Source organism: Plecotus auritus (genome assembly GCF_963455305.1).
Source record: "Plecotus auritus genome assembly, chromosome: 5".
In the NCBI taxonomy this organism is placed as follows: domain Eukaryota; kingdom Metazoa; phylum Chordata; class Mammalia; order Chiroptera; family Vespertilionidae; genus Plecotus; species Plecotus auritus.
Window position 1 is genome coordinate 174,395,451 of NC_137776.1, and position 25,251 is coordinate 174,420,701.

Here is a 25,251-nt window from a genome sequence, read left to right on the forward strand (position 1 = left end):
GGTTGTGCTGCCAACAGCCAGCTCAGGGTGCAGTGCCAGGAACCCCACTCCATGGCAATGCCTGTGCAAATGAGTGCTTTATTGCATCTTGTTTTCATTCTTATAAAAAACAAGCCAATCTCGGAAGAAAATGAGTGTATTGTTAATATGTGTCATAAGCAGCCCTTGTCTCATAATCATCATAGCCAAGAGTTTATATAATATCTGCCAGTTTTAGTCACTTCGCATATTTATCTTATTCTAGCAACAACCTCCTGACGTGGGGACTTTTATTTTTACCATTTTACAGGCAGGAAAACTAATTCTTAAAGCACCTAAATAACTTTCCAAAGATCACACAGCTACTAAGGTTGTGACAAGCTTTAAAAAAGAGAGAGAGATCCCATAGGCAGCTCGGAAACAGCAAAACGTTGGTGTCGGCTGCAGGTTTGTGGTATGAACAGGATGATTGTGTGTTTCATGACAAAGGAACAAAATAAGACTGAACGTGCTGGCATATATTGTTGAAGAGGGCATTCCAAGGGCAGGTATGGCTGGAGGTGACATTTGTTTAGTCCCTGAAAACTGGACTTTCCTGTAAGATGTGAGAATGGTGTTCATGTTTGCATATGCAAAATGGAGATGCTCTCCTGTAACCGTTTGTGCAGGAGATGGGTGTGTCCTAGAGTCATGCTGCCACTGGTTTCCTGCCAGGCCCGGGGGGTTCTGCTGTATCAGTGAGAACATATGAGAGTCCATTAGGTTTCCGCAGCAGACAAAACACGCACCACTCCAAACTGAAGCATACAAGCTATTATATATTTTCATAATATAGAACTTTAAAGTATAGTAATCAACAGTGGCAAAATATTTATGTCTTTGACATTAGTTTTTTTTGTGAGATCCAACCTGTAATTGAGACCAGAGAAAACAGTATGGAAAAACGAATCCACGAGAACAGGATAAAAATACCATGAACAGCAAAATATGTCTGAGTATTTAAAACCGTATAGAAAAAATAAATTAGATGAACAATTGTGTAAATATAAATTAAAAAAGATGACATTCTTAATAAATAAAGTTTACTATTTACATTTTTATATATTGCTAAAAGACTTAACTTAGATCCATAAAAACACATGAACAGGAAAAAAAAATAAAACCCAAAATAGGAGCAGCAAATTTATGCGCGTGAGGTACAGAAAAAGGATTGGAATCGTGTTTTGGTTCCGGTGTTTAGATTTTTTTTTTCCTTTTTCATAGTAGGCCAGTAGAATTCTCATGAGAATAGATTTTTAAGCACTTCAATGGAGAATTATTTTTTTTTGGTAGTTTCCAGAAGGTGCCAAACAGATTTTCAACATCATCGTAATTAGAAATACCCATAATAATTATAACAATAATAAAAAGGTATAATATGGTACTTAAATATGGAAGAGCAGTTTGTAATATGAATACATTTTCTCTAGACGAGATCACAGTTTTATTTTGTAAATATTACATTTAAGTATATATATACACACATATATGTACAACTATATATACATGTGCATATATATGTAAATTTATATTTATATATAATATCTTTATATAGATAGGTATCTGCAGACAGGTTACTGATTATAGAGACCCCAAAAAGCAACTCAGTAATTGTTCAAAGTACTCCTCGCTGACTGCTGGTGTCTAGTTAGAGAAGCCCCGAGGGGTTTGCACTCAGAAAGCCAGATCTCCTAACCAAACCTCGGAAGAAGAGCCTTGAGGGCCCTTCCTCTATGGAGTAGGAAGTGGCCCAGGAGTGGAAGAGGAAGCAGTACACTGGCTTTTCTTTGCAGGAAGTAATTGGCTTTGAATCAAATGATAGAACTCGTCAAGGCCAGGATAAGCGGGGAAAGTCCAATTTACCTAAGGATGAAATATTCCCTAACACAAGCCTCTCTCTTAACACAGACTCCGGCTTTAGCCCCTGGAGTATCAAATGCCCACTCACTGCCATCCCTAAAAGGCCCTTGGGCCCCCACCTCTCTTGAGGGAGCCCATGGATTGTGTGTGTAGCCTTGGCTCTCAGCTCCCTATGGCCTGAGTAGAACCTCAGGGCCTCCCAATCCCCCGGCCTCCCATGGTGAGGTAGGTTAAGTAGTAGTATCCCCATTTTGCAGCTGGAGAAACTGAGGCAAATGGAGAGGCGAATTGATGACTTGAGATCACTAAGCAAACTGCTTGCTGCCTGGAGTCAAGATGTCTAGGTTCTTATTCTAGGGACATAATTCCTGTGCGGCTATTCAACTTTTCCTTTATGGATCCAACAGTGGGTAGGAATTTGGCAAAATATGAATGGGTTTAAAAAGAACAGGCTCTCATTTCATGTTTATTTAGTTTTTACGAGTGTTGTTTGCTGGGTTTATTTTGTTTTGTTTCTCAGAAACCGTGGGGATTACCTGTTGGGTTGGGTAGCAGCATTTAGCCCGGTGGACTATGCAGTGCGGTTCTAAGTGCAGAAAGCCCAATGCTTCTGGTAGGGACACACATTTTATATTATGAGTAGCACAACACAATATGTCCCCTTAATATTTGGTAAAACCAACTGCCAGCCCTCTCACTCCCTACAAACACACATTGCCACCAAAGAGACAAATCGCCTCCCAAACAACAACTCCACGTCAAGGGGGAAGTTGCCTGATTTCCTAGACCTAGCACAACGTACAGAAAACAGCAGTATTATGCATCCCACTCTATGTCTCCTGTAGGGAAATCTTGATGCTTGTGTCTACCTACTCTGTAGAATAAACAATTTTCTTTAGGAAGCACAAAAATTGTTTTTTTAATCTTATTTTTAATCATGCATATGTATCTCCTTTAACCTCATCTATTCATTTCTATCTGTACAGTTTTGTCACCATCAATTTCTTCTATTTAATTCTGCACTTGAAGTAGTTCCAGAAAAAAACAACATACACCCAAAACCTCAAAACTGATCACTTGAAAATACTGTTTCCTTTCTTCCCTCCTTCCTTTCCTTCCTTCTCTCTAACACAGGTAAGACCTATAACAAATGGACAGTTGCAACCAAGTTAACGCAAACCTGGAAGGGAGGTAGCTGAAATCTGTCTCAAAGAATTATTTTCAACAAACAGCATTTACATCTTGGCCAGGTGGGACCAAGACCAAGAGCACTGTCTAGCAGTGACTCAACCCGCTGTAGCCAGGAGCAACAGCTGACACCCTCCATCCTCAAAGCCCTGCTCTTTATGAACACTGGTCTCTCCTGTCCGTCACACCCAATCAGCCACCGAAACAGACTTCTCAAGGACGGTCTTCCCCTAAGAGGTGGTTGGCACTGAACTGGGGGTGCGAGTGGCAGTGGGGGTGGGGATAATGCGAGTCCTCTGGGCAGGCGGGCAGGCAGGCAGGCAGGCAGGGTTGTGGCTTAAAAAGGCTTGCCAAGAGAGGGCTTGGAGGGCTGTCTACCTCACCTCTCCTTCTTGCTGCTAACAGGCTAATCCTTCTGTAGATGCAGGACCCCCAAGTGCTGACAGACAACAGGGCTTCCTCCTGGAGTACTCCCTTTTCCGAAACAGATGATGGAAGATGAGATGAGTTTATTCCCAGAAAGAAAATGAAACTGGGTGTCAGTGCACTGCGTAAAAGAGCAGACCCACCTCCACTAAGGTGGGTGGAGGGCCTATTAGTTACACCTCCCATGTGGGCACCAGGCCGGCCACCAATCCAGCAGCCTCTCTTGCCCAATGGCCTTAGCAAAAGGGAATTTGCGAGTGACAGGTTTGAATGACGGTAAGGAGACCAGGTGGGAGTTTGCTCAGAGGGCTCCACTCCTTTTGGAGATAGAAGGCAGCCTCCAGGAAACTACTCAGCTGGAGAAGGTGGGGACAGACAAGGGGGAGAAGGAGAGGATGGGGGTCCATTTAAGGGAAGCTGGTGAGGTTCATTAGTCATGTTGTCTCGGGGTCTACAAGGCTGTTTGCATTACTTACTGGTGTCATAAAGTAACAGGGAGGGCTAACGAAGTTATTTTTCTTAGTTTATATCTTCGACCTGAAACCACACAGGGTGATAACTCAAGAGCAAGAGAGGGGCCTGGAGAGCTGGGAAGAGCTCTTAAGACACTGGAGAGGGGTACAGAACAGGATGACGTCTCCTATTATAATTATTACTTTGCTAACGATTGGCCCTGGTAATTATAGAAAAAAACATGTCCTGACTGAAAATAGGAGTTTGTAAGGAAGAAACATAAAGGATTTGAGCCTGGCCTTAACAATGGTGGCAGCCTCTCCACTCTGGAACTCCGTCTCAGAGTTGGTAATGTAGTGCGAGCCACACAAAATTCCCTAAGCACTGCATCCGTATTTGTGGGCACCTGTGCAAAAAGCACCTTGATAGATTTTTTTTTTAATATCACAGACCACAGATGATGGCCATTAAGTGTCTTTTCAAGCGTCCTTGATCAGCAGGCAGTTGCTGTCGGGAGTGATAGAGTAAGGAACTTTCTGAAGTTCTTGTTGGTCCCCATGGGAGAAAGCGCTGTAACTAACAGTGCCTGCCTCAGAAGCAGGAACGTGGTGGGGCAGCACATGTGCCTGGCGTGTTCCACTCCCATGCTAGGCTGTTTTTGTTGGTTGTCTTCTCTAAACGTGAGAGGACTTAATCTTTAAGGGCTATGTGTAATTTAGACCTTCCCATCGCCTCACTTTTTCAGTTCCAGGTGTCAGAAATTATGTCAAATTTAACCATTCTCTCCACCTTTTTCTGTATTCATCTCTCTCCATATTCCTCAAAAGGAGTGGATGGAAACTGGCTGAAAAGAGGCAAAGAGGGGAGGCTCCCATAGGCGTTTGACTGACTGACTCCGCACTTTTGGAGGTGGAATGTGGGAGAGACGGAAGGGTTGCCCACCCCCAGGGGTGGACGGGAGCACTGGCAGATGGAAGACTGTGGGAAACATCATGACCATTTTGGGTTGCTGGGGACCGAGGCTGGCACCCTTGGACTTCCCTCTGATGGCCCCTGGAACATAGTCGAGACTGATCGCATCCAAGATGATTCTCTGTTCCAGAAGGCTAGCCGCTCAGGGCCACCTCGAGGTTCTCAGGACCAAAGCCCGCTGTAGCCTGGACAGGCAGGAAGGCTCAGTGTAGGAGCATAACTCAAGAGTCCCTACAACTCTAACAGTCCCTGGCTGACTCCAGCATCACAGAAACGTAACACTGTTCCACTTGATTATGAAATCTAACACTGGCTTAGACATCCTGGACTCTCGCTGAGGGTTCCGACTCCCTTCCAGGGCAAGAAGCCCACCCACAGAGGACCGCGCTTCCCTCCATGGGGGCCAAGGAAGAGTTTCTCTTGCAGGAGGACTAGGGAGTGAGGAGCTGTGGGGAAGTGTGGGTCACGTTTAAGGCAGACTGTTTGGTTGTGTGGGGTTTTTCCTAACCTAGTCCTACCATCTTGGGTTACTCAATGTATAGGATAGAGCAGCAGGAAAAGTAGCAGCAAATGTGGTCCCAAGGCAAGATTTGGGGAATGGGTGGGTTCCGGAGGGATATTATGGCCTCATGCCTCAAGCAGGGGGCTCTTATAATACCTTGACATTGCAATCTTAAGCCATTTCCAGCTTGGCCTTAAACCCTGGAGTTGGGGTAAATCCCCCATGGCAGCGGGAAAAATCGGGGGGCTTCGAACACTTTGGATTCTTTACTTCTCCCTGGGCCCTACTTTCCTAGAAGGTAGGTGATCAGAGACCATTTCACTTCCGATCCCAAAGGACTGGACCATTGCGTACGTCCTACGTATTCCAAGCCTCAGGGTGTGACCTATCTTGGCATCTCAATACTCGGTCTTAGCAGTTTCTGCAACTCTCTTTCTCCCAAGGACAGTGTTGGCTGGGAGCTTGGGAAAGGAAAGATTGACTTTGTTCCAGTCTCTCTCTGCTCAATCTCCAAAACTGCCCTCACACAGATGTTTGTATGGGTGTGTATGCATGCATGTGTACTAACCACAGATGTGCACACTCCTGGGCACAGAGCATGTTTCTCGCTGCGGTCGTGTGACAAATGGTTAGAGTTTTAGGAGGCTCTGGGACTGCATGCTGTGCATGTGATCCATCTAAGACTGTGGGGTGGGATTCCATGCCATTACTCAACATGGTAAGACTTGCTTCGTGCGCCCCCACTATGAGTCCTTCCTGGGTGAAATTAAAGGCAGACCGGTTGGATGCTAAGGATCCCTGGTGTGGAGAGGCCATTCCGTGGAGCAGCTGACTGTGAAATCAATACCAAAGGGATGCGGGTCCTGGCGCTGAGAATTCTTAACTCCTTGTCCTTCCTTAGCCGTGGCTGTATCCCCGGAGGTCTTTCCGGCTGTGTTCTCGGGCCTGGGGGTCCCGACAAGCACAGTCACCTTGTAGGTCACAGGACATGGGGAACGGGGTGACCTGTGGAGAGAAAGAGAGGGGAGGTGAACCAGGTGTTTGGGTCTCGAGGAATACTTTTCAGAGAGGCAGGTCAGGGGACAACCGCTGGATTGGGGGGACAGCAGATCCAAGTTCAAGTCTTGACTTTGCTTTCTTCTAGCCCCTATGATAGCTTGTATCGAAATCACCTGGGTTGTTATCCTAGCAGCTTTCCTTTTCGGTGGCATTTACCATGGGTCAGGCAATGTGCAAGATACTTTGCAAATACGGAAACACTGAACCCTTTGACAATTCTGTAAGACAGGAACAAAACCAGTCACCATTTCACAGGTGGAGAAACGAAGGCTCAGAAACGGGCAGGCATTCCCCCAAAGTAGTAAGTGGCAAATCTTGTATTTCCCGTAGGATGAGCCACCTCTCCTTCACCCTCAGGCGCTTAGCTATAGAAGTGATATGATAAGACTGACTTGCACTATGACCTCTTGGGCTGAATGAAATCATGGGTGAAGAACTGTAATGCACTCTCCCAGAGCTGTTCAGAGAATGTGCAATGGAATATCTGGTAGGACTGTCGAGGTGATCGGTGAGATAAAGGACGTGAGTGTCTTTTAAGAAAACACAGCTCTCTGCATGGATTGGGCACTTCCATTTTGGGAGGCAAGGATGCAAGCCACAAAATCTCCTCTCAGCAAGCTCAGAGCTAGGGCACCTGAGATCCTGTTGGGGACATTTCACACAGAGATTTTGCATAACATTTGGTTGAAGGACCTAGGGAACAGATTTTAGCAAAAGAAAAGTGAGAGGCATACAATGATTTGCTATATGTAGATATTACAAAACCTGGGAAAAATAAGAAATAATGATTTGAAAAATTTTTTTAAAAGAAACAGTGAGAAGCCCTAGTGTCAGTTCCCGCTCCATCTCCTCACGTGTTCTGTGACCTTGGGCCGCCTTCCTTTCTAGAAACAGAGACAGAGCCCAGCCAAGCGAACGTCTTCCCCATGCAGCCAGCGATCTGTCTTTCCTAAGAGCACCCTGCAGCCCCTGCCTGAGCCCAAGCTGGGCTAACGCGAGCCAAGCAGATTTCACCTCACTGCATCATGACATTCACATCACACTTTCCCCAGAGGGTCCCCATCTGCGCAGATGGATTTAGTGACCTCATTTGCTTCCTGCCTGGGCAGGGTCTCCAAGTGCTCACAGAGCCTCAGAGAGCTCTGACTCTCTAGGTTGTGGACTCATTCTGTGTAGCTAACTCTTTTCCCTCTGCCTCTTGGCCCATCCTCCCTCCCTTTCTCCAAACCTCTCTCCATGTCCAAATGTAGGGATGAGCAGAAAGATTGGGGTATCAGCCCCAGCAGCTCTGTCATCTAACAGTGTGCCCTGCGGCATGTGACAATTTCTCTGCGTCGTAGGTAACTCATTCATTAAATGGAAACAGTGAAAGCATACGTGTCCCTGAGGCTGTGGTGAGGGGTGAGTGAAGTAAGTGACAAGAACCACCTATCACACAGTGCTTGACATATGCTCAGAGTTCAACCGTATATCTATTTATGCACATATATAGCTTTCCTCCTTTCTCTCACTCGGTGAGTCAGGAGCCATGTCAGTCCTGTTCATTCTTGTTTTCCAAGGCCTAATCCATAGAATGAGTGAGTGTATGTTCTACTTCTCCTCTCTGACTCCTCCTCTGCACCCACAGCCAGAGGACCTGTTTCCCTATTCAACTGAAACCCACAGGTGCTTGGTGCTTGGTGCTGGGGGAGCCTTCTCACAGCTGCCTCTTCCATGCAGTGTCTTTTTGCTCACAACTCCCTGCTGTTCCCTGCTTAGCACCTTTTCTTCCCAACCTCCATGCCCTTATGGAGGCTGTGCCTTCCAATCCAGAATATTCCCCCACAACCTCTTCACCTCCAGGAGAAGCACAGAGTGTTAGAATGGGAAAAGACATGGAGAAAACCCTCTAGTCCAAGTGGCAAAACTGAGGCAGAGCCAAGTCCAAGTCTAACTGACGGTGAGTGGGGAGAGTTCCATCGTGGGAGCTAAGAGGCCTGGGTGGGCATCCTCACCACCCCATTCTTGCTCAGCAATTTGGGGAAAAGCCCTTCACTACCATAACCCTGCGTTTCTACATCTGTAAGAGTGTGATTAAAAAAGCATCATATTTCACATGGTTGTGAGGATCAAACAAGAAGAAATATGCAAACACCCCAGCACATGGCCTAACACTCGGAAGATGCTCAATGCTAAATACACATGTGCTGACTCAGATTTCCCACCAGCTCAAATTTCACCGTCTGTGACACCTTTCCTGCTTATTGTCCCCCCCCTCCCGCCTCCCAGACTTGGGCAGCCTCTTTGTCCTCAACTCACCCATCCCTTTATCTGTCCCCTTCTGCTGCCCTTGCCCACATCCTAACGTTACAATGATCCAGTTACCTCTAATATCTCCTGCACAATTCTCTCCGTAACTCTTTCCCATTGGGCGCTACGACCACGAGGGACCGTTTCAGTCCGATTTCTCTCTCATGCATCCTGCCTCACCTCACACAAGCAAAAACTCAATAGATACTGTCTCTTCAAGTAAAACTCAAAAGTCCTTACCACGAGGTCAAGGCCTTGCGGGACCCACTCTCCACATGCTTCTTAGACCTCACCTGGCCCCCTTCTTCCCCACACTCCCTGCGGCTTATTTATTTATGGACTGGTTCCTCAAATACTCCGAGTGCTTTCCCACTTCTAAGTCTTTAGCCATTAATGGTCCTCCACCCGGCTCTCTCCCCTGGCAGCTCACCCACTCTGCAGGTCTCATCTCCTCCCTCACTGGCCTGACCAATGGCACCCTCACCTGCATCCCATCTCCCAGCACCCTGTCTCCATGCTCCTTGTACTGAAGCACTTCTCACTTGACGCCAGCTCAGTCAAGGCAGGGACCATGTCTGCTTTGAACTGAGTCTTTATATACAGAGATCAGGTGAACCCAGGCTGGAGGGACAGATGGATGCACGGATGAATATCCAGGCAGCACACAGGCCTGGCAGCCTCTGCTCTTGCCCTCGCTTGCTAGGTGACTTGGCCCTTCCCTGAGCTTCCGTTTCCCTATCTTACATTAGTTAAGATTGGATTTTAATGGTTTGTACCTTTCTGTCTCTCTGAAAGTCCTCAGTCTGAGAAAGACAGAAGGCAACCCCTGGGCAGAAAGTACCTAGAGATGCACATTCTGCACACGCTCCTTGTGTGCTCCCCTTCCTGCCACCCCCAGTTCCACCAGCTTCTCCTCAGCCTTCAGGTGCCAGGACCCTGCCTCCGGTTGGTTTCTCAGGCTGGTCTAGTCAACCTGGCTCTGTGGGTGTGAGTGACCATTCTCTCTCCTCCCGGGTCAGCCCAGGCCATTTCAGCATTTTACCAAAGAAATGTGTCTGGCACCTAAGGAAGGAACCCCACACGGAACACAGCTGATTCTAGAAGGTTTGCTCTCAGGGGCAGGTCTACAGACAGGCTCCTCATCTCCACCACATGCTGAACTGCAGCTGCATTTACTGAGCCCTCCAAGGAGTTCGGAAGCAGACAAGCCCAGCTTGGGGTGGGCACTGTGTGGCTTTGGCGAGTCATTGGCACCCTATGGACTCACCCCCACCCCATCTGTAAGATGAGGGTCTTCATAAATACCTCGCAGGATTCTGGGAAGGAGTAATGAAATAATGTTGCCTCCAAACCAGCTCGAAGGTGCCCAGGGCAGACGCCCAGTGCCTTGTCCCCTCCTCCTGCCCTTCGCTCACCTCTGTGGGAACTGCCTGTCCTGAGCTCTCCTCTCTTCTCTGCACAAGTGCCCTCCTGATCAAGGGCCTACACGTGGGAAGAGAAGGGAGGCGGTGGCCAGTCCTCCACCCTCCCAGGTGCTCCTGGGCCTGACCTGGATGAGACTGGGGAAGCCCATGAGTGCAGGTCCACAGCAGCGAACACTTTACACACATGCACATGCACACGCACACATGCATGCACTCACACATTCGTACAGGTTTACAGCAGTGAACACCACTTTACACACACACACACACACACATGTGCATGCGCACACACATGCATGTTAGCATTTCCTGAGGGCCTTCCACTTGCAGATGATTGCCACTTGCTAGCATGGCACCACCTCACGAGGCTGTTGTTATTAGCTGCCCATCCTGCAGATGAGAAAATAGAAGCCTCAGAATGTTTATAACAAAACACACCCGCCCTGGGCTTCACAGCCTATCAATTAGTAGATGATGCAGGATTCCAATCCCACTCAAACACTGAGAGTTTTCAGCGAGTGAGTCAGGGCGAGGTGCCTGCCTCACCACGTGGCTGGCCGACTACTGCTTTGCTGGATAGACAATAGCCCCTTCTCCCTTACATGCCCGGCCCTCAGTCAACACAATGTGCACTATCGCACTCACCCTTCCCAACAGCCCTATTGAGGCAGCTATTCTGACCATCCCTGTTCCACAGCACGGAGGAAACTGAGATGCAAGAGGTGAGTCACTGGCTGGCAGGTAGCCTGGGTTCTGCATCCCTGTTTGCAACCATTCCTCCCTCCTGTCCCCCAAATGGCAGGCAGAGTGGGAGTCAGGGTCCCCTTTTCACAGAGAAAGAAACTGGGGCATCCTGAGTCTTGTCCTGACAAAGTCAGCGCTCAGCAGAAACCCCAGGCGCCTGCCTCCCCCAGTAGCTGCCGCCTTCTCCCCCACGTGGCCTCCCAAGAAAGCCTCCCACCCACAGCACAAGCCCTACAGTGGCCAGTTTCCATCTGAGATACCTAGTGCCGTGTGGCCAGGCCGCCCCATAAATGCTTGGCCACCCACTCTGGCATTCTGTCAAACAAGCCCAGGTCAATGACTAAAGGCCAGGATTCTCTCCTTTTTCCCTCTGGGCTGAGGATGTTGCTCAGGCACAGGGGTTTCTTCCTCTGGGTAAGCTGCCTGAGCTGACACCTCCACCCACATGTGTGAGTGGCTCAGGAATGCAGGACGAGCAAGTGTACCACAGGCCCTGGCCGCAGGTCTCCTCTGAGCTGGGAGACAGGCAGGGGCTGGATTTGGACTCAGACTCCACAGAGAGGTCCCCAGCGAAGAGTGTGCAGTCGGAGGAGTGAGAGACGCCCGGGACTGAAGGTCAGCCAGCCCTGTCTGTCCACCGCCCACTGTGGGACTTGGGCAGGTCACATGGCCACTCTGGGTGTCAGGGCATTCATAGTGTTGATGGAAAGATTTAAGGAGACTAAGGAGACTATGGGGAGATGTTGAGTCTGAAGACTCCCCTGCAAGCTCCTTGGGGGTACAGCATGGATTTGTGCCTGGTGGAGGGCATGGAACAGTCCATGAATACAGAGGTTGGTTTCATTGTGAATAAGTGGAGAATAAAATGGAGGAAAAGTGTGGTAAAGCAGAGAAAAGCACCAGCCTAGATCCAAAGGAGACAAGGGTTTGATTTTGCATCCTCTTACTGACTGGGTGTATGTCATCAAACAAGCAACTTTCCCTCTGGGGGCTTCAGTGTCTCTGTCTGTAAAATGGAGGTCATAGCAGTCCTACCACACAGAAGTATTTTGGATAAAGTATAAAATTCAGGTAAAGAATTTAGCATAGTGCATGGCATGTACTATGTGCTCGATGATGATGATGATGGTGATGGTGATCTTGGTATTGGTGGTAATGTTGATGATATGGTGATAATGGTAGTGATAACAGTATTGACAATAGTTATGACGATAATAACTTTTCAGGATGGAAAAGCTAAAATGAGTGTGTAATTCATCACATGAAAAAGTCAGACCTATACCCCAGATGAAGAAATCATAGCGTTCCAGAAGCCAGTGATTTTTGGACAGGGGTGATCAGTCTAATCTGCTTAGCCATTTGCTGCCTGTTATCCTTACAAACCTTCCAAGCTAGGTACATCTGTCGCCTCTTCCAGGAAGCCTTCTAGAACCTTCTAGGCTGGTTCAGAGCTAAAAATCATTGACTACCCCCACGGCTCTCTGGATAAAACTCAAATTCCCTGGCTTGGCCTATATCAGTCTTGCTCATCCCTCTCTTGCCCATTTCCTGCTTGCCCTGTGCTCCCACCACATGCAGGGAACCATACTTCCCTTAGTGCTCTCTCCTATGTCTGGGTCTTTGCACAGACCGTGCCCGTGGCCAGAAGCCCCCTTCTCTATCATCCTCGTGTCTGGTCATCACCCTACTTCTCTGACCTGGGGAAGACCTCCTGCACCTTTCCTGTCTGCTCTGGTGTTGCCCTCTCTGGAAGCTTACTGATTCCCCTCACCTGCGGTGTCTCCGTGAGCAGGGACACTCTCAGTGCCCACCACCAGTCAACAAGGTGCGAGCTCAGCGTGGCTGAACCCAGTCCATCTTGCTCATGGCCTAGCCCAGTGTTATCACACAGCATTAGAACCTGGAGTTCGTCAGGAATCAAATCAAATGCATGCTCTTGCCCTCCTGGAGTTTTCATTCTAGCAGCAAGAAGGGCAGGGGTTACCAGGCAATCAATAATGCATACGTTTTGTAGTATGTGCCAATGTGCTAGGTGTCACGGAAGGAAAAAGGAGTGGAAGCCAAGGCAAATAGGTCTGGGAGTGCCAGGGTGATAGAAGGTGGGTGGCCAGGGCAGGGCTCCTTGAGAACATGGCACTCAGGCAAAAATACCTGCAGGAGGTGAGGGGAAGTCATGAGGAGGAATGGAGAAGAAGGTTCTCAGCCAAAGAAACAACCATGACAACCATAAGGCAGGAGAATGCCTGGCCTGTCAAGGAGTCCAGAGGGCTGGGGTCAAGTAAAGGGGGCACTGGTAGTGGGGAGTGAGGTCAGAGAGGTAATGGGGGTGGGCAATGCATGTGGGACTTCAAGGCCATTGGGAGAACTGGTTTTACTCGGAGTAAAATGGGAAGACACTGCTGGGCTTGGCACAGAGGCGTGGCACCATCTGACTTGTTTTAAAGGATTGTTCTGGTTGCTAAGCCAAGATGTAAAGGCCCTTGATGTACATCCCTAGCTCTAACACCGAATGTCCAACCCTTTATCTTGGCCACTCTGCTAAGAAAACTGCTTTCCACCTAATGGTTTTGATGGTCTTCCCATGTTTTATAGAATCACTAGCCTCCTTAGACCACGGGCTCTATCACAGTATAGCATTTTCTCTTCACTTAGATTTGGCAAATATATCTGGTAAGCCTACATGTAATGTCATCAGCTGAGCATGCCATCCTGTGTAAAGACATGTTTTTAGAGTTAACAACTTTTCACTCTCTGGTAACCTTCAAGTTCTTGCTCAATGACCATCCCATGCAGGAGGCCATGTCGAGTATACTGAGACACAAATCTAATCGAAATATCAAGAAATAAAAAGCTGGGGTGAACCAGCCTGCTCAAGGGCACAGAGCTAAGTGGCAGCCTGGGACTGCACCCCCCGCTTCCCAGGCATCTTCTAGAGTCAGTCTCACAGTTGCCAGAAATGTGACCAGGATGCTGGTTCCAGGCCACCACACCTTAGGCAGCCTGGGTGCGCCTGACGCATTAAGGTGATTTCCCCTCCTCTGTTATGTCTCCACGTGTGCTTACTTAGAATGACTGCAATTATAAAGGAATACTTGTTGCTGTTGTTATGAGGGGAAACTGCTGAAGCAACCGCTCTGGAAATCTGCTCTGTATTGGAGACTTTAGGCTCCACCAGGAAAATAATACACTGACACACTGGGAAGCTGAGTCCCGCCCCTTCCTGTCTGCCTCGCGCTGCAGACAGGTGTCTGGGTGAGAAACTGGTCACCCGTCAGACCGAGTTTCCTGCACTGTCTTGCTCTTGTCTGTCAGCCGGGCCCAGGTCACACAAGGCAGATGTGGGAAACAGCTGGTGTCTGCAGGGACAAACAAGGGAGGAAGGATGGAGGGAGCAGACAGACATCCTTCTGGGCCAAGTGACTGGGAGGCCCCAGCCCTGGGGACCGGGGAGAGGGTTAGGTGGAGAGTTGGCGAGAAGGGAGTCTGGGAGAAGGTGCTGAGCACTGAACCCAGAGCCCAAAGCTCATACCCTGGACTCAGTCCAGGAGGACTGAGAAGTGAGAAGCCCACCCACCAGGGGAAGGGCAAGTGCAAGCCCAGAGCAGTGAGAGGTCCAGACTGGGCGCAGAGGCAGGGCTGTGTGGTGAGGAGTCACTGGGGTCGCATCTCAGCTCTACCACTTCCTGGGGGCGTGGCCTTAACCCTCTTAAGCCTGAGCTGAATTATCTGTAAAACGAGGACACAAAAGCAACACCTACAACGGGCCACTGTGCCGACGAAATGAAATGACACATGTGAAAGCAGTTAGCGCCATGCTTGGCAAATAGCAAGCTCTCGATAAATAGCAGCTACATTATTTGTTTGTAGTCGGGAAAGGAGAAATCCTAACAAGTTCTGTCACCTTGTACAGATGATCCCGCCTCTCTGAGCCTCAGCTGTCTACGTGATTGAGTGGTCCTGGGGTCTAAGGATGGTATTATGCACAGAGATTCCAACCCATGGCCAAACACATACGTGTGCTCAATTAATGGCATTGCTGTACTTGGAAAGGTGCAGGAAGCAAGTCTGCCCACTCCACTGAGTGCCAGTCTGGGTGCTCATGGTCAGGGAATGTCCCCTGATATGTGTCTGGGGCCAAGAGTTCAGGTGGGACCACCAGGTAAGGGTGGGGAGGGGAGGAGAGGAAGGAATCTGGCCCCTCTCCTGCTCTCGGAGGCTTCCTGCTGTGGAAACTGGAGACAGAAACCAGGACGTTTTTCCACTCGGGGAAACTCCTGTCTGGGGCGTCAGGGATGATTGGCAAGGCTGGGAGCCTCCGCTACTCCCCACCCTATCTTTGCTGCTGGGAAAAGCGGCTTCCACCTTGCCAAGGGGAGGGTCCCACACCCAAGGTTCCAGGGCAGTCTGGATTGACAGTGAACTGACTGCAACCGGAACTGAGAAGGTCATGCCCGGGTGCTCTGAGGACACGGCCCTATCCCCACCTGCTTTCCTCTTTGGAGACTCAGCCCATGCGGGAGAAAGCTGGGCTTGTGAGTCAGACAGAACTGGGTTGGAATGGGAGCCACGGCGCTCAAGTGAACTCAAGTGAGTCCCGCAGGTCCTCGGAGCCAAAACTGGCTCACCTGTGCGACGGGGCGAATAGCAGCCTGCCGGGCTGAAATGAGGGTTAAAGAAGGTGATGGAGGACAAGTGTCTGACCGTGTCTGGCATATTTGGCAGCTCACTTAGGGTTATTTTATCTTTTATATATTTTCTCCACCTCTCATCTCTAGAAGCCAGTTTATTTGCAGGGAGTAGATGGGTATTTACAAGAGAAAGTAGAAAGTTTTCAAGAAGCTAGAGTTTATGTAGAAGTCAAACTGAGAGAGGAAGAACGACTTTAATTTGGGACCCCTTTCTTCTCCAGAAGAAAGACCTCCAGGAATCTCGCATCTGAAGAAAGCCCCGGTCTCTTCCTAACAGCTGATCACTAAGGCTGAGCCATGTGCACAGTAAGAGAGGCCTCCAGGCTCCAATCTACACGCCACACACAATTCTCACAGCCTGTCCATCCTGCTCTAACCTGTTCACCCTCAGCTGGACACTCCCAGTCCAGGTCTCAACACAAACGTCACCTCCTCAGGGAGATGCTCTCAGGCACACTGTTCTCCATGAGATTCCCGTACCTCTCCTTTACTGCCTCTCCCACAAGGTGATTAAATGCATGTCGTGTTCCTCACTACCTAATGTCGCCTGGCCTTCACAGGCCGTGAGCTTCGCCAGGGAGGCACCGTGCCTGCTGTGTGCGCAGGGCCCAGGCCGTGCTGGTTCCCAGACATGCACAATGAAATTGCATCTCCCTGCAGGAAGGAAGCCTGGCCACCTGCATTCCGTAGCCTTGGCTAACAGGAAGGACAGTTTAAAGTGGAAGAAGGGAGCCTTTTTAACACACAAAAAGCCAAAATTGATGTATAACATGGGTGGAAAAGGAAGAAAGAGCGAGTAGATCAAATGACATCTGATATCAGGTGATTTTTCAGCTCAGATTGTAGATGAGTATAAAAACAGAGATCGTTTCCCATTCTCTCAATGATCACACAAATAATTCTCAACTCAGTGGCCCAGGTCCATCACCATTCTCCCAGCTCTTGGCTGGGCCCAAACTCTGGTCCCAGCTCTGGCCAGGAGGAAGGTGGGCATTTCCACTCTCTGTGAGTGATTGATAAGCACCTCAGCCCATTGTTTCAGTTTTACTATAAACACCTGAATCATTCCTGATGCACAAAGAAGAAAATCACAACCAAGACTCATTGTACCGGTATGAACAACAAGAGAGGTTATGATGCTTAAGGGCCATGACGAACCTTGTTGAGAGTGTCCCGTCTTCTCTCTTCCCCTCGACCTTAGCCATCACCCTAGAAGGGCATGTTCTCTGCAGGACTTTTCTGGCAGTCTCTGTCTCTGACTCCATTTCCCTGGTCACCACCCCCACTTCTTCCCCTCAACCCTCAAAATGTAGCATTGAATGCTGAGCCTCCTGCAGAGCCTTCTCCACCTCTTACCTGAGGCTCCACAGCACTCTGTCCTTCCTTTTAAAAGTATGTATTACACTGTCACTTGTCTAAGCTTTCAGGGTAAGGGACCACATCTGCAAAAATCATCCATGAGCCTCCAAACCTTGCTCAGGGTCCAAGCACATGATATTAGCTCCACTACTGGCTAAAAGAATAGAAAGCACAAGACAGTATGATACAATACAATACAATACAATACAATACAATACAATACGGGTAGTAGGCAAGCGCTGGCACAACCAGAACAATGAGTTGTCCAACAGGTAGGGGGCATCCTGGCCTAGTAAGCTGGGCTGCTGGGGAGGAGGGTACTGCTTACCTTTTTGGTCTTCACCGTGGACGTGCAGCAGTCCCCACCATCGTAGTTGCAGAAGGCTCTGTTGTTGATGGCATCACAGTAATTGTCTCCCATGAAGGGCTATAGGAGGAGAGAGGCAGGAAGGTGCCTTGTTAGCATCCTAAAGCGAGGGGCGGGGGTGGCAGGCATAGGTCTGTAATCATTTAACTGTCTCTCATCTTCTCCCAAACCTCTTCCTGGCTTTAGATCCCAACACCCCCTTGGACAAATTAACACTTCTACATTTATAAAGAGTCTTATGTAGCCAAGTTTTTCCCAATTAAAGTATGGTTGCCCTGGGAGACACACTCCTGTATACTGGGGAATACAAATCTTCCTAAAGTAGGGGGCTCATTTTACTTTAAGAAATGATAAGCAAAATTGAGTCCCCTTGCCCCACTTTTACTGGTAGGAGGTAATTTAAAAATAATTTATAATAAAATACATGCAAATATATTAGAAAACTGAGTGTGAACTGCCCAAGTAACCACACATCTAATTGGCCAATGTCAACACAGAGAGGAGTGTGGGAGAAAGGTCCATGAGACCTTTTCAGTAGAGTCAAAGGAGTTGGCCTCATCAGCGAGCTTTGTGAAGGTGTCCCTGAGGAAAGGACGTTTTGGCTGAGATTGGGAGATGAGTGGGAGTTAATCAGATAGGGATGGAGAAGGGAGAATTTCCAGAGAAAGGGGCATGTGCAAAGATCTGCTACTTAGAGCTTTCTCCTGTCTGGTATTTCTCATGCTGCTACTTCTAACAATGGAAGCAATTCATTCTTCAAGACCCAGCTCCAACACGGTCCCTCTAAAATGCCTTCCCTGACACCCCCAAGACCTTCTGCCCTCCTGCAGTTTCCTGTTCCTTTTCTATACTGTGAGTTCCTTATGGACAGGAGTGTGTGTCATCCATTAGTATTGCCCCCATTTCCCAGAAAAATGCCTGGAAATTTGAGCAAAACTTTATCAAAACTTTATATGTGTTCCTTGAGTGTTTATTTAGTAAAATGATGGACGATGGAGGCACACATGGCTGAATGGATGCACGGATAGATGGAGGGCAAGAAGACTCCATGGGCGAATCAGGAGAGCACAGTGACTGTTCTCACTTGGCTGAGATCATTTTATTCTCAGAACCAAGAGCCATGTCGGGCACATAATAGGCACTCAGTGGGGCTATGATGACTGAGCGAGTGAATGACCACTTTGGACACAGCTTGGGGTAGAGGACTGGGGGTGCAATGTCTCAAACCCTTTCTGGATCTTGGCTACCTCTATACCCTCCAGGTGGATGGCCCCTCCCTAGACCCAGCCTTTCTATCTCTTCTAAGCATCCTTTTCAGTCCCAGACAAGAGGCCAACTATTGGCGCGAAGCTCAGGAAGAAAGGAGACGAGGGGCACCTGCCAGGGCAAGGACGATAAGCATCGTTGGCAGGGCTCGTAGCCTGACAGGTGAGGGTCTCACAGGCCCCAGTGCTGAGTCAAAAGAGGGATCGAATTCCGCTGTCACATTGGTGGCCCAGACCGCCGACTCAGCAGGACGCGTGCCCAGGTAACCCAAGCTCCCTTTGCCCGAAATGCTGGACTGATCCAGGGAGATGGGAGGAAGCAACAACCACATGGCCGTGGCCTTGGTGTTGCTGTCTCTTTCTGACTCTTGGGAGAATGGGGTTCTTAAAGGCTCCAGTGCCAGGTGCCCTGAGAAGATGCCACAGGAGGTCCCTAGCCAATACATAGACAAAAATGCGTGACCCAGGGACTGTCTTGTGACACATGGTTCAGGAGTAGGAGGTGACCTACTGGGGAAGATAGAGCACCCGCCTGGAAGTCAGGAGCCCTGGGCTCATGTCTGGCTCTGTGTGTTATGCTGTGCCACCTTGGGCCAGTCCATCCCTTTCTGGCCCACAATGTCCAGTTTATACAAGAAATGAACAGGATGAGACACACTAAGCACTCTTCCAGGTGGGGCATTCTATCACAATTTAGCCCAACCACCCACCGTCTAGGTCTCCGTTCCCCCATATTTAGATTAAAACGTCAGGTTTAGGTCACCTAGAAGAGCATTTCTGGTTCTGGCATTGTAAGAATTTCATCGAATATAATGTTTTCTAGAGCACAGTCCAGTCCTTTCCAGCTGCCTTTTCCTGAGTGGGCTCTGGGGAACCACGGAGATTTGGACATCCACCTGGATGGGATTTAGGCTCTCTCTTCACCACCAGCTGAGCAGAACCACAGGGCATGGGGCGCACAGACGCATCTTCTAGTTTTACGAAAAGCACTTCCTGAGAGCACAGGTGACACCCCCAGTACTCTGCCCTCCCCAAGCTTGTCCCTGATACACAGAGACAGAGCTCCATGGTGCCAAGTCCCAGGGCATGGCTGTGACTCCGAGTTGAAGGGTCAGAGAGCATCCTGGTTCTGTTATCCATTTACCATATTTCAGCTCAGTGGCTGGGTCTAATGGGTTAAAGAGCAAGTGAGTGACACGCATATGGCAGAAGGACATGACCTGTAAGATGCTCACCATAAAGTAGGAATGGAAAACACCTGCCTCACATGGTTCTGTGAAGGTTAAATGGGAACATGCTGGTAAAATCCCAGCATATTACAGATGCTAAATCAATACAGTCTCCCTGCCACCCTCACTCAGAAATGCACTATTATGCTAAATGCAGGGTTAGGAGGCAGAACAACCCAGCTCGGGATCCTGGTTCTGTTACCCAGTAAACATATTTTTGAGTATGTTTGTTGATATCTCTGTGCCTTAATTCCACCAGCCGTAGAATAGGATTACTGATTTCTGGCTAGGAGGCCAGTTAAAGGGATATTTACAACATTTAGCAGGTACAGTAAATGGTAGCCATGATTAACACAATAACAATAGTAACAGTAGGGTCATTTCTGGGGACTCACCTCACAGCCTTTGACACAGTGGATCACAGCAGGGTGAGGGTACCACTTGAGGCCAGCCGTGCAGACAACTCTCTGTGGAGACAGGGAGACAGGTCAGATGGGTTTGGTTCTGGGAGGGAGCATCTCTTTGCTGGCACCACATTCCACCACCCCACCACTTTCTGGATCTTCCAAGTTCCAACCTCCCCTTAGGAATTACGTGGAGAAACTGCCCAGGTACTTGCAATAGCAGGAGCCGTAAGATTAAAGTAACTCTTGTGTTCACTGTAGGTGTCCTGAGTCTGTATTTCACTGGCAGGAATAGGGCTGACAGGAAGAACTGAGGGATGGAGACAAGGTCGGAAAGGCCCTTCAGAAAATTTGTGGCTCATCTTTGACCCATGGACAGAATTGGGGGTAAGGTGGGAGGAAGGAGGAAGGGTAGAGAAAGAGGAGGAATAAGGTAAGGAGGGAGGGAGAGAGAGTGGTGTGTGTGTACAAGTGCGTGCATGTCCATGTGTGTGCATGTAACTATATGTGTGTGCATGTGTGTGGCTGCAGCAGGAAGATGGGGAATGGTGTGGAGCAGGGAGAATGCGAACACTGGGGACTGCTGCCCAGGGCCACTGTGGGAACTCTTTAAAAAGGCACATTCTTTGGGGCCACCTTGCATCTAATAAATCCAAATCTCTGCAGTTCAGGGCTTGGGACTGACTGCATTTTAAAAACAAGCCTCCCAATGATTCCGGTCCACAGTGCTGTTTGAGAGCCAGAGGATGAATGAACTAACCTTGGATTTGGAACGCGTGGAGACAGAGAACCCTTTGGGCCTCCACCTGCTGCCCTGCCATATGGGCCTGCTCACACTTCCCTGAGATGGCCCACACTTCCCTTCCCTATCCCTGCGACTTCGTTCCTGCTGCTCTCCTTCCCCAAACAGCTTGTCCCCATCTTTTCACCTGGAGAATCTTTCATTATCTCTGAACTTTCTGCTACAGACTCCCTGCCTCTGTGCTGCTCTCCCCTCCTCCACCCTCAGGCAGAGCTGACAGGTATGCATATATGTATTTATTTATAGCCTCCTTTAATAACAATTGCTGTTATGATAATGACAACTAAAATGTATGGAGTGCATTCAAGGTACTAATAGCTTTATGCATGATCTTATTTCTTTCTTGCCAGGCAGTGAGGTGGGCATTACTCTCAGGTCATAAGGACAATTAATTCCCCAGGCTCCACAGCGGTTACGTGGAGAAATCAGGATTTGAAACCTAGCAGTCACTTTGGAAATAATGTAAAGCAGCTCATAGCATAGCATCCAACATGAGGATAATTTTTAAAGTAGGTGAAAAAAGAAAGATAAAACTAGGGAAATAAAATAGCATCAGGAATGGGGCTAACATAACCATCCTAGAAGCTCCCTTCTCTAGTCTACAATAAATGACTTGTTTTCCATCCCAGATTAACAATGATTTCTTTTAAAAAGTAAAAAATGAGGTAAAAATGATCGGGAGGCAAATGCTTAGATTTGTAGTGAGAAGTAACTGTGTCTGCGGCCAGCCGTGGCAGTCTACTATATGATTGGGGCTTGCTCTCCTGGCTGAGAGCCAGTTGATAAATTTTAATTAAGAAATAGCCCAGCCGGTGGGGATCAGTGGTTGAGGGTTGACCTATTCATGGTTGAATTCCAGGTCAGGGCACATGCCATGTTGTGAACTTAATCCCCAGTAGGGGGCGTGCAGGAGGCAGCTGATCAATGATTCTTATTGATATTTCTCTCTCCCTCTCCCTCTCTGAAATCAATAAAAATTTATTTTAAAAAAGACATAGTCACATGGTCAGAATGTGGAAAAGCCATGTGGCTGGCTCATTCTCTCCCTGAGGGCAGACCTATCTGGAACCCAAATAGTAGTTAGGTTTCTTGGTGAGCTTGGAACTGAGGATCACATGACTCAGAGACATGGCTGAGACTGGGATGGGCGCCTTTCTTCTCTGCCACACTGCATCTCTGGTTCACCTTGGATCTCTCAGGCCTAGACTGGTGCCTGGGACATGGAGGAAGCCTAGGAAGTATTTATGTTATAAATGAATGAACGGATCCATCGCAGGATAGAGATGATTTTATCGATAGACTGTATTTTCTCATTTTCCCCCTTCTCCTAGAGCAGTGGTTCTCAATCTTTCTAATGCCACGATCTTTATAATTTTGCTACTGTTATGAATCGTAATGTAAATATCTGTGTTTTCCGATGGTCTTAAGTGACCCTGCTAGCGGTTCTCAACCTGTAGAGCCTAAGACCATCGGAAAACACAGATATTTACATTACGATTCATAACAGTAGCAAAATTACAGTTATGAAGTAGCAATGAAAATAATTTTATGGTTGGGGCTCACCACAACATGAGGAACTATATTAAAGGGTCGTGGCATTAGAAAGGTTGAGAAATCACTGTCCTAGAGCATCAGGACATTTACTATGCCTACCACAGTATCTAGTTTAAAGAACCAGTTTAGTGTAGAATGAATTAAAGATCTTGGACAAACAGCCTACTTCGAAAATCTGCCAGCAGTCTTGAAATGTGAAATCTATCTAGCTCCCTACTGCCTCTATTGACAAGTCTGCCTTTTCCCAATAGATATAGGCAATGCAATATATGGAAAGGACCTTGGGTGCTGAGGTATGACAGGCGTGGTTGCAATTCTGACTTAAAATTGCTCTGTAAATTTCCGCTCGGAGACTTGGTTCTCCCATCTGGTAAATGGGCACTGAAAGTGTCATAGGCTTGTTGTGATGACACACGGAGATAATAATATGGAAATGGTTAACCTAGGACTGATTACTTAAGATTCTTAAGGGCAGAGCCTGGGTTTGAGACCTCTCTGTCTCTCCCCAGGACCAGGCATGGAGCACAGCAAACACATACGTGTTCACCAAGTGAAGGAATGTGAGTGCCCCCATGTTCCTCCCTCCCAGCTCAGCTGCTTTTGTGCCCCAATTCCCAGCCATGGGGCTAGAAGTAGAGAGAATCGCCTGCTTTCATTCTCTGAGAAACTTTAACCAGACTTTCATTTCTGGGCCGGAGAGTCTGTTCCCAGCCAAAATACAGGATGTTGGAGGGGCACTCGGTAATGGTTGAAGTAGTAGAAACAGCAGGGTTAGGATCCACTAGGGATTTGATGCCCATCCCTCCCCTTACTTATTTAGGAGCTAATTTAGTGCGTCCGTAGGAGTGTCTTGGTGTGGTTGTACATGTTTCTGTCAGTTGAGGTTTACCTGACGTGAGTTCAGAAAAAGGACTTTTATACCATCTGCATGAGCCTATTTATCTTTCCAAGGTGTTTGGAGTTTCCACTATTCCTCAGAGCTGCACGCCCCACCTGTCTCACTACAGGGCCCCTCTGTATGCAAGGAGAGCTGGGAAAGGGGACAAGCAGCAGGAGATGAAGGAAAGGCTGGGCTGTTTACAGCACAGGTTGTGAGATCCCAATGCGGCCCCTCAGCTTTGCTCCCCTTGATGCCAGTGAGACCTCTAGTCCCATCAGAGTCCTTTCAGACCAGGTTTTGTAAGGCAGCTTTCATTTCCTGCCTTGGTGCATAGGAAGAATATACTGTCTTCCTAGCTGCAATGACCACCAGCATCAATGCCACCACCACCATCATCACTGTCAACAACACCAGCACTATCACCACCATCATCACCACCACCAACCCCACTATCATCACCTCTACCACCACCACCACCACCATCATCACCACTATCAACCCTACCATCATCATCTCTACCCTAATCACCACCACCATCATCATCACCAACTCCACTATCATCACCTCCACCCTCACTACCACCACCATCAACACCACTACCAACCGTACCATCATCACCTCACTCACTACTACCCCCACCGTTAACAGCACCAACCCTAACATCATCACCTCCCCCTTACCACCACCCTCACTACCACCCCCACCATCAACACCAACCCTAACATCATCACCTCCACCCTCACTACCACCACCATCACCACCAACCCCACTATCATCACCTCCACCCTCACTACCACCATCATCACCACCAACCCCACTATCATCACCTCCACCCTCACTACCACCCATCATCACCACCACCACCAACACTATCATCATCACCTCCACCCTCACTACCACCGTCATCATCAACCCCACTATCATCACCTCCACCCTCACTACCACCCATCATCACCACCACCACCAACACTATCATCATCACCTCCACCCTCACTACCACCGTCATCATCAACCCCACTATCATCACCTCCATCCTCAACACTACCACCATTATCACCACCACCACCAACTCTATCATCATCACCACCACCATCACTACCATCTCCACCATCAACACCACCAAACATAATATCATCATCTCCACCCTCACCACCACCAATACCACCACCAGCATTATCACCATCACATTCACCAGCACCAGCACCAGCACCACCACTGTCACCAATAACACCAGAACTACTGCTGCCACACTACCACCACTACTATCATCTTCATCATCATCAACCCCATCATTATTCAGATCCTTATCAACACAAAATCTTCTATTACGCAAATATTGTGGTCCAAGACCTGTGCTCAGAACTTTCATCTATATAATTCTTATCATAACCATGAGATAGGTTACTAATTTTGAATCTGGTTTACACAAGAGGAAACTGAAGCAGAGAAGTTAAACAAGTTGCCCCAAATCATACACATAGATGATGGGAGTCAGGAATTAAACCCACATTCATCTGATTTCCAGGTCTATACTTTGAATGCCTCACTCTCCTTCAGATTCCCCTAGCCCCCGAAGCTGCAAACATAAAGTGGCTTACTCTTTTGACCGATGGCTAGACCAAGGTTCAAAAAGGTGGAGAGGCTTTGAGACAAACATGGGAGTGGACAGAGTGTCTAAAAGACAGGCCCCAGGCGGAACCAGACATGTAAGAAAATACACTGAGCCTCCTCATCCTGAGCTCAGATCCCACACCCCTCCTGATATTTT

The 25,251-nt window shown here is 48.3% G+C and overlaps 1 protein-coding gene across 1 annotated transcript in view; it reads right to left on the reverse strand.

Moving 5' to 3' along the window:
• Window positions 1–782: 782 nt before the first annotated feature.
• The window catches only part of PAPPA (pappalysin 1), a gene marked incomplete at its 5' end in the record, with an annotated part of 220,415 nt that continues 195,946 nt past the window's right edge, over window positions 783–25,251 (reverse strand). Inside the window, 3 exons of the mRNA XM_080671094.1 lie at window positions 783–6,424; window positions 17,311–17,409; window positions 20,239–20,310. Coding sequence (XP_080527220.1) covers window positions 6,317–6,424; window positions 17,311–17,409; window positions 20,239–20,310 — 279 coding nt within the window. The 3' untranslated portion in view covers window positions 783–6,316. The remainder of the gene's footprint in view (window positions 6,425–17,310; window positions 17,410–20,238; window positions 20,311–25,251) is intronic.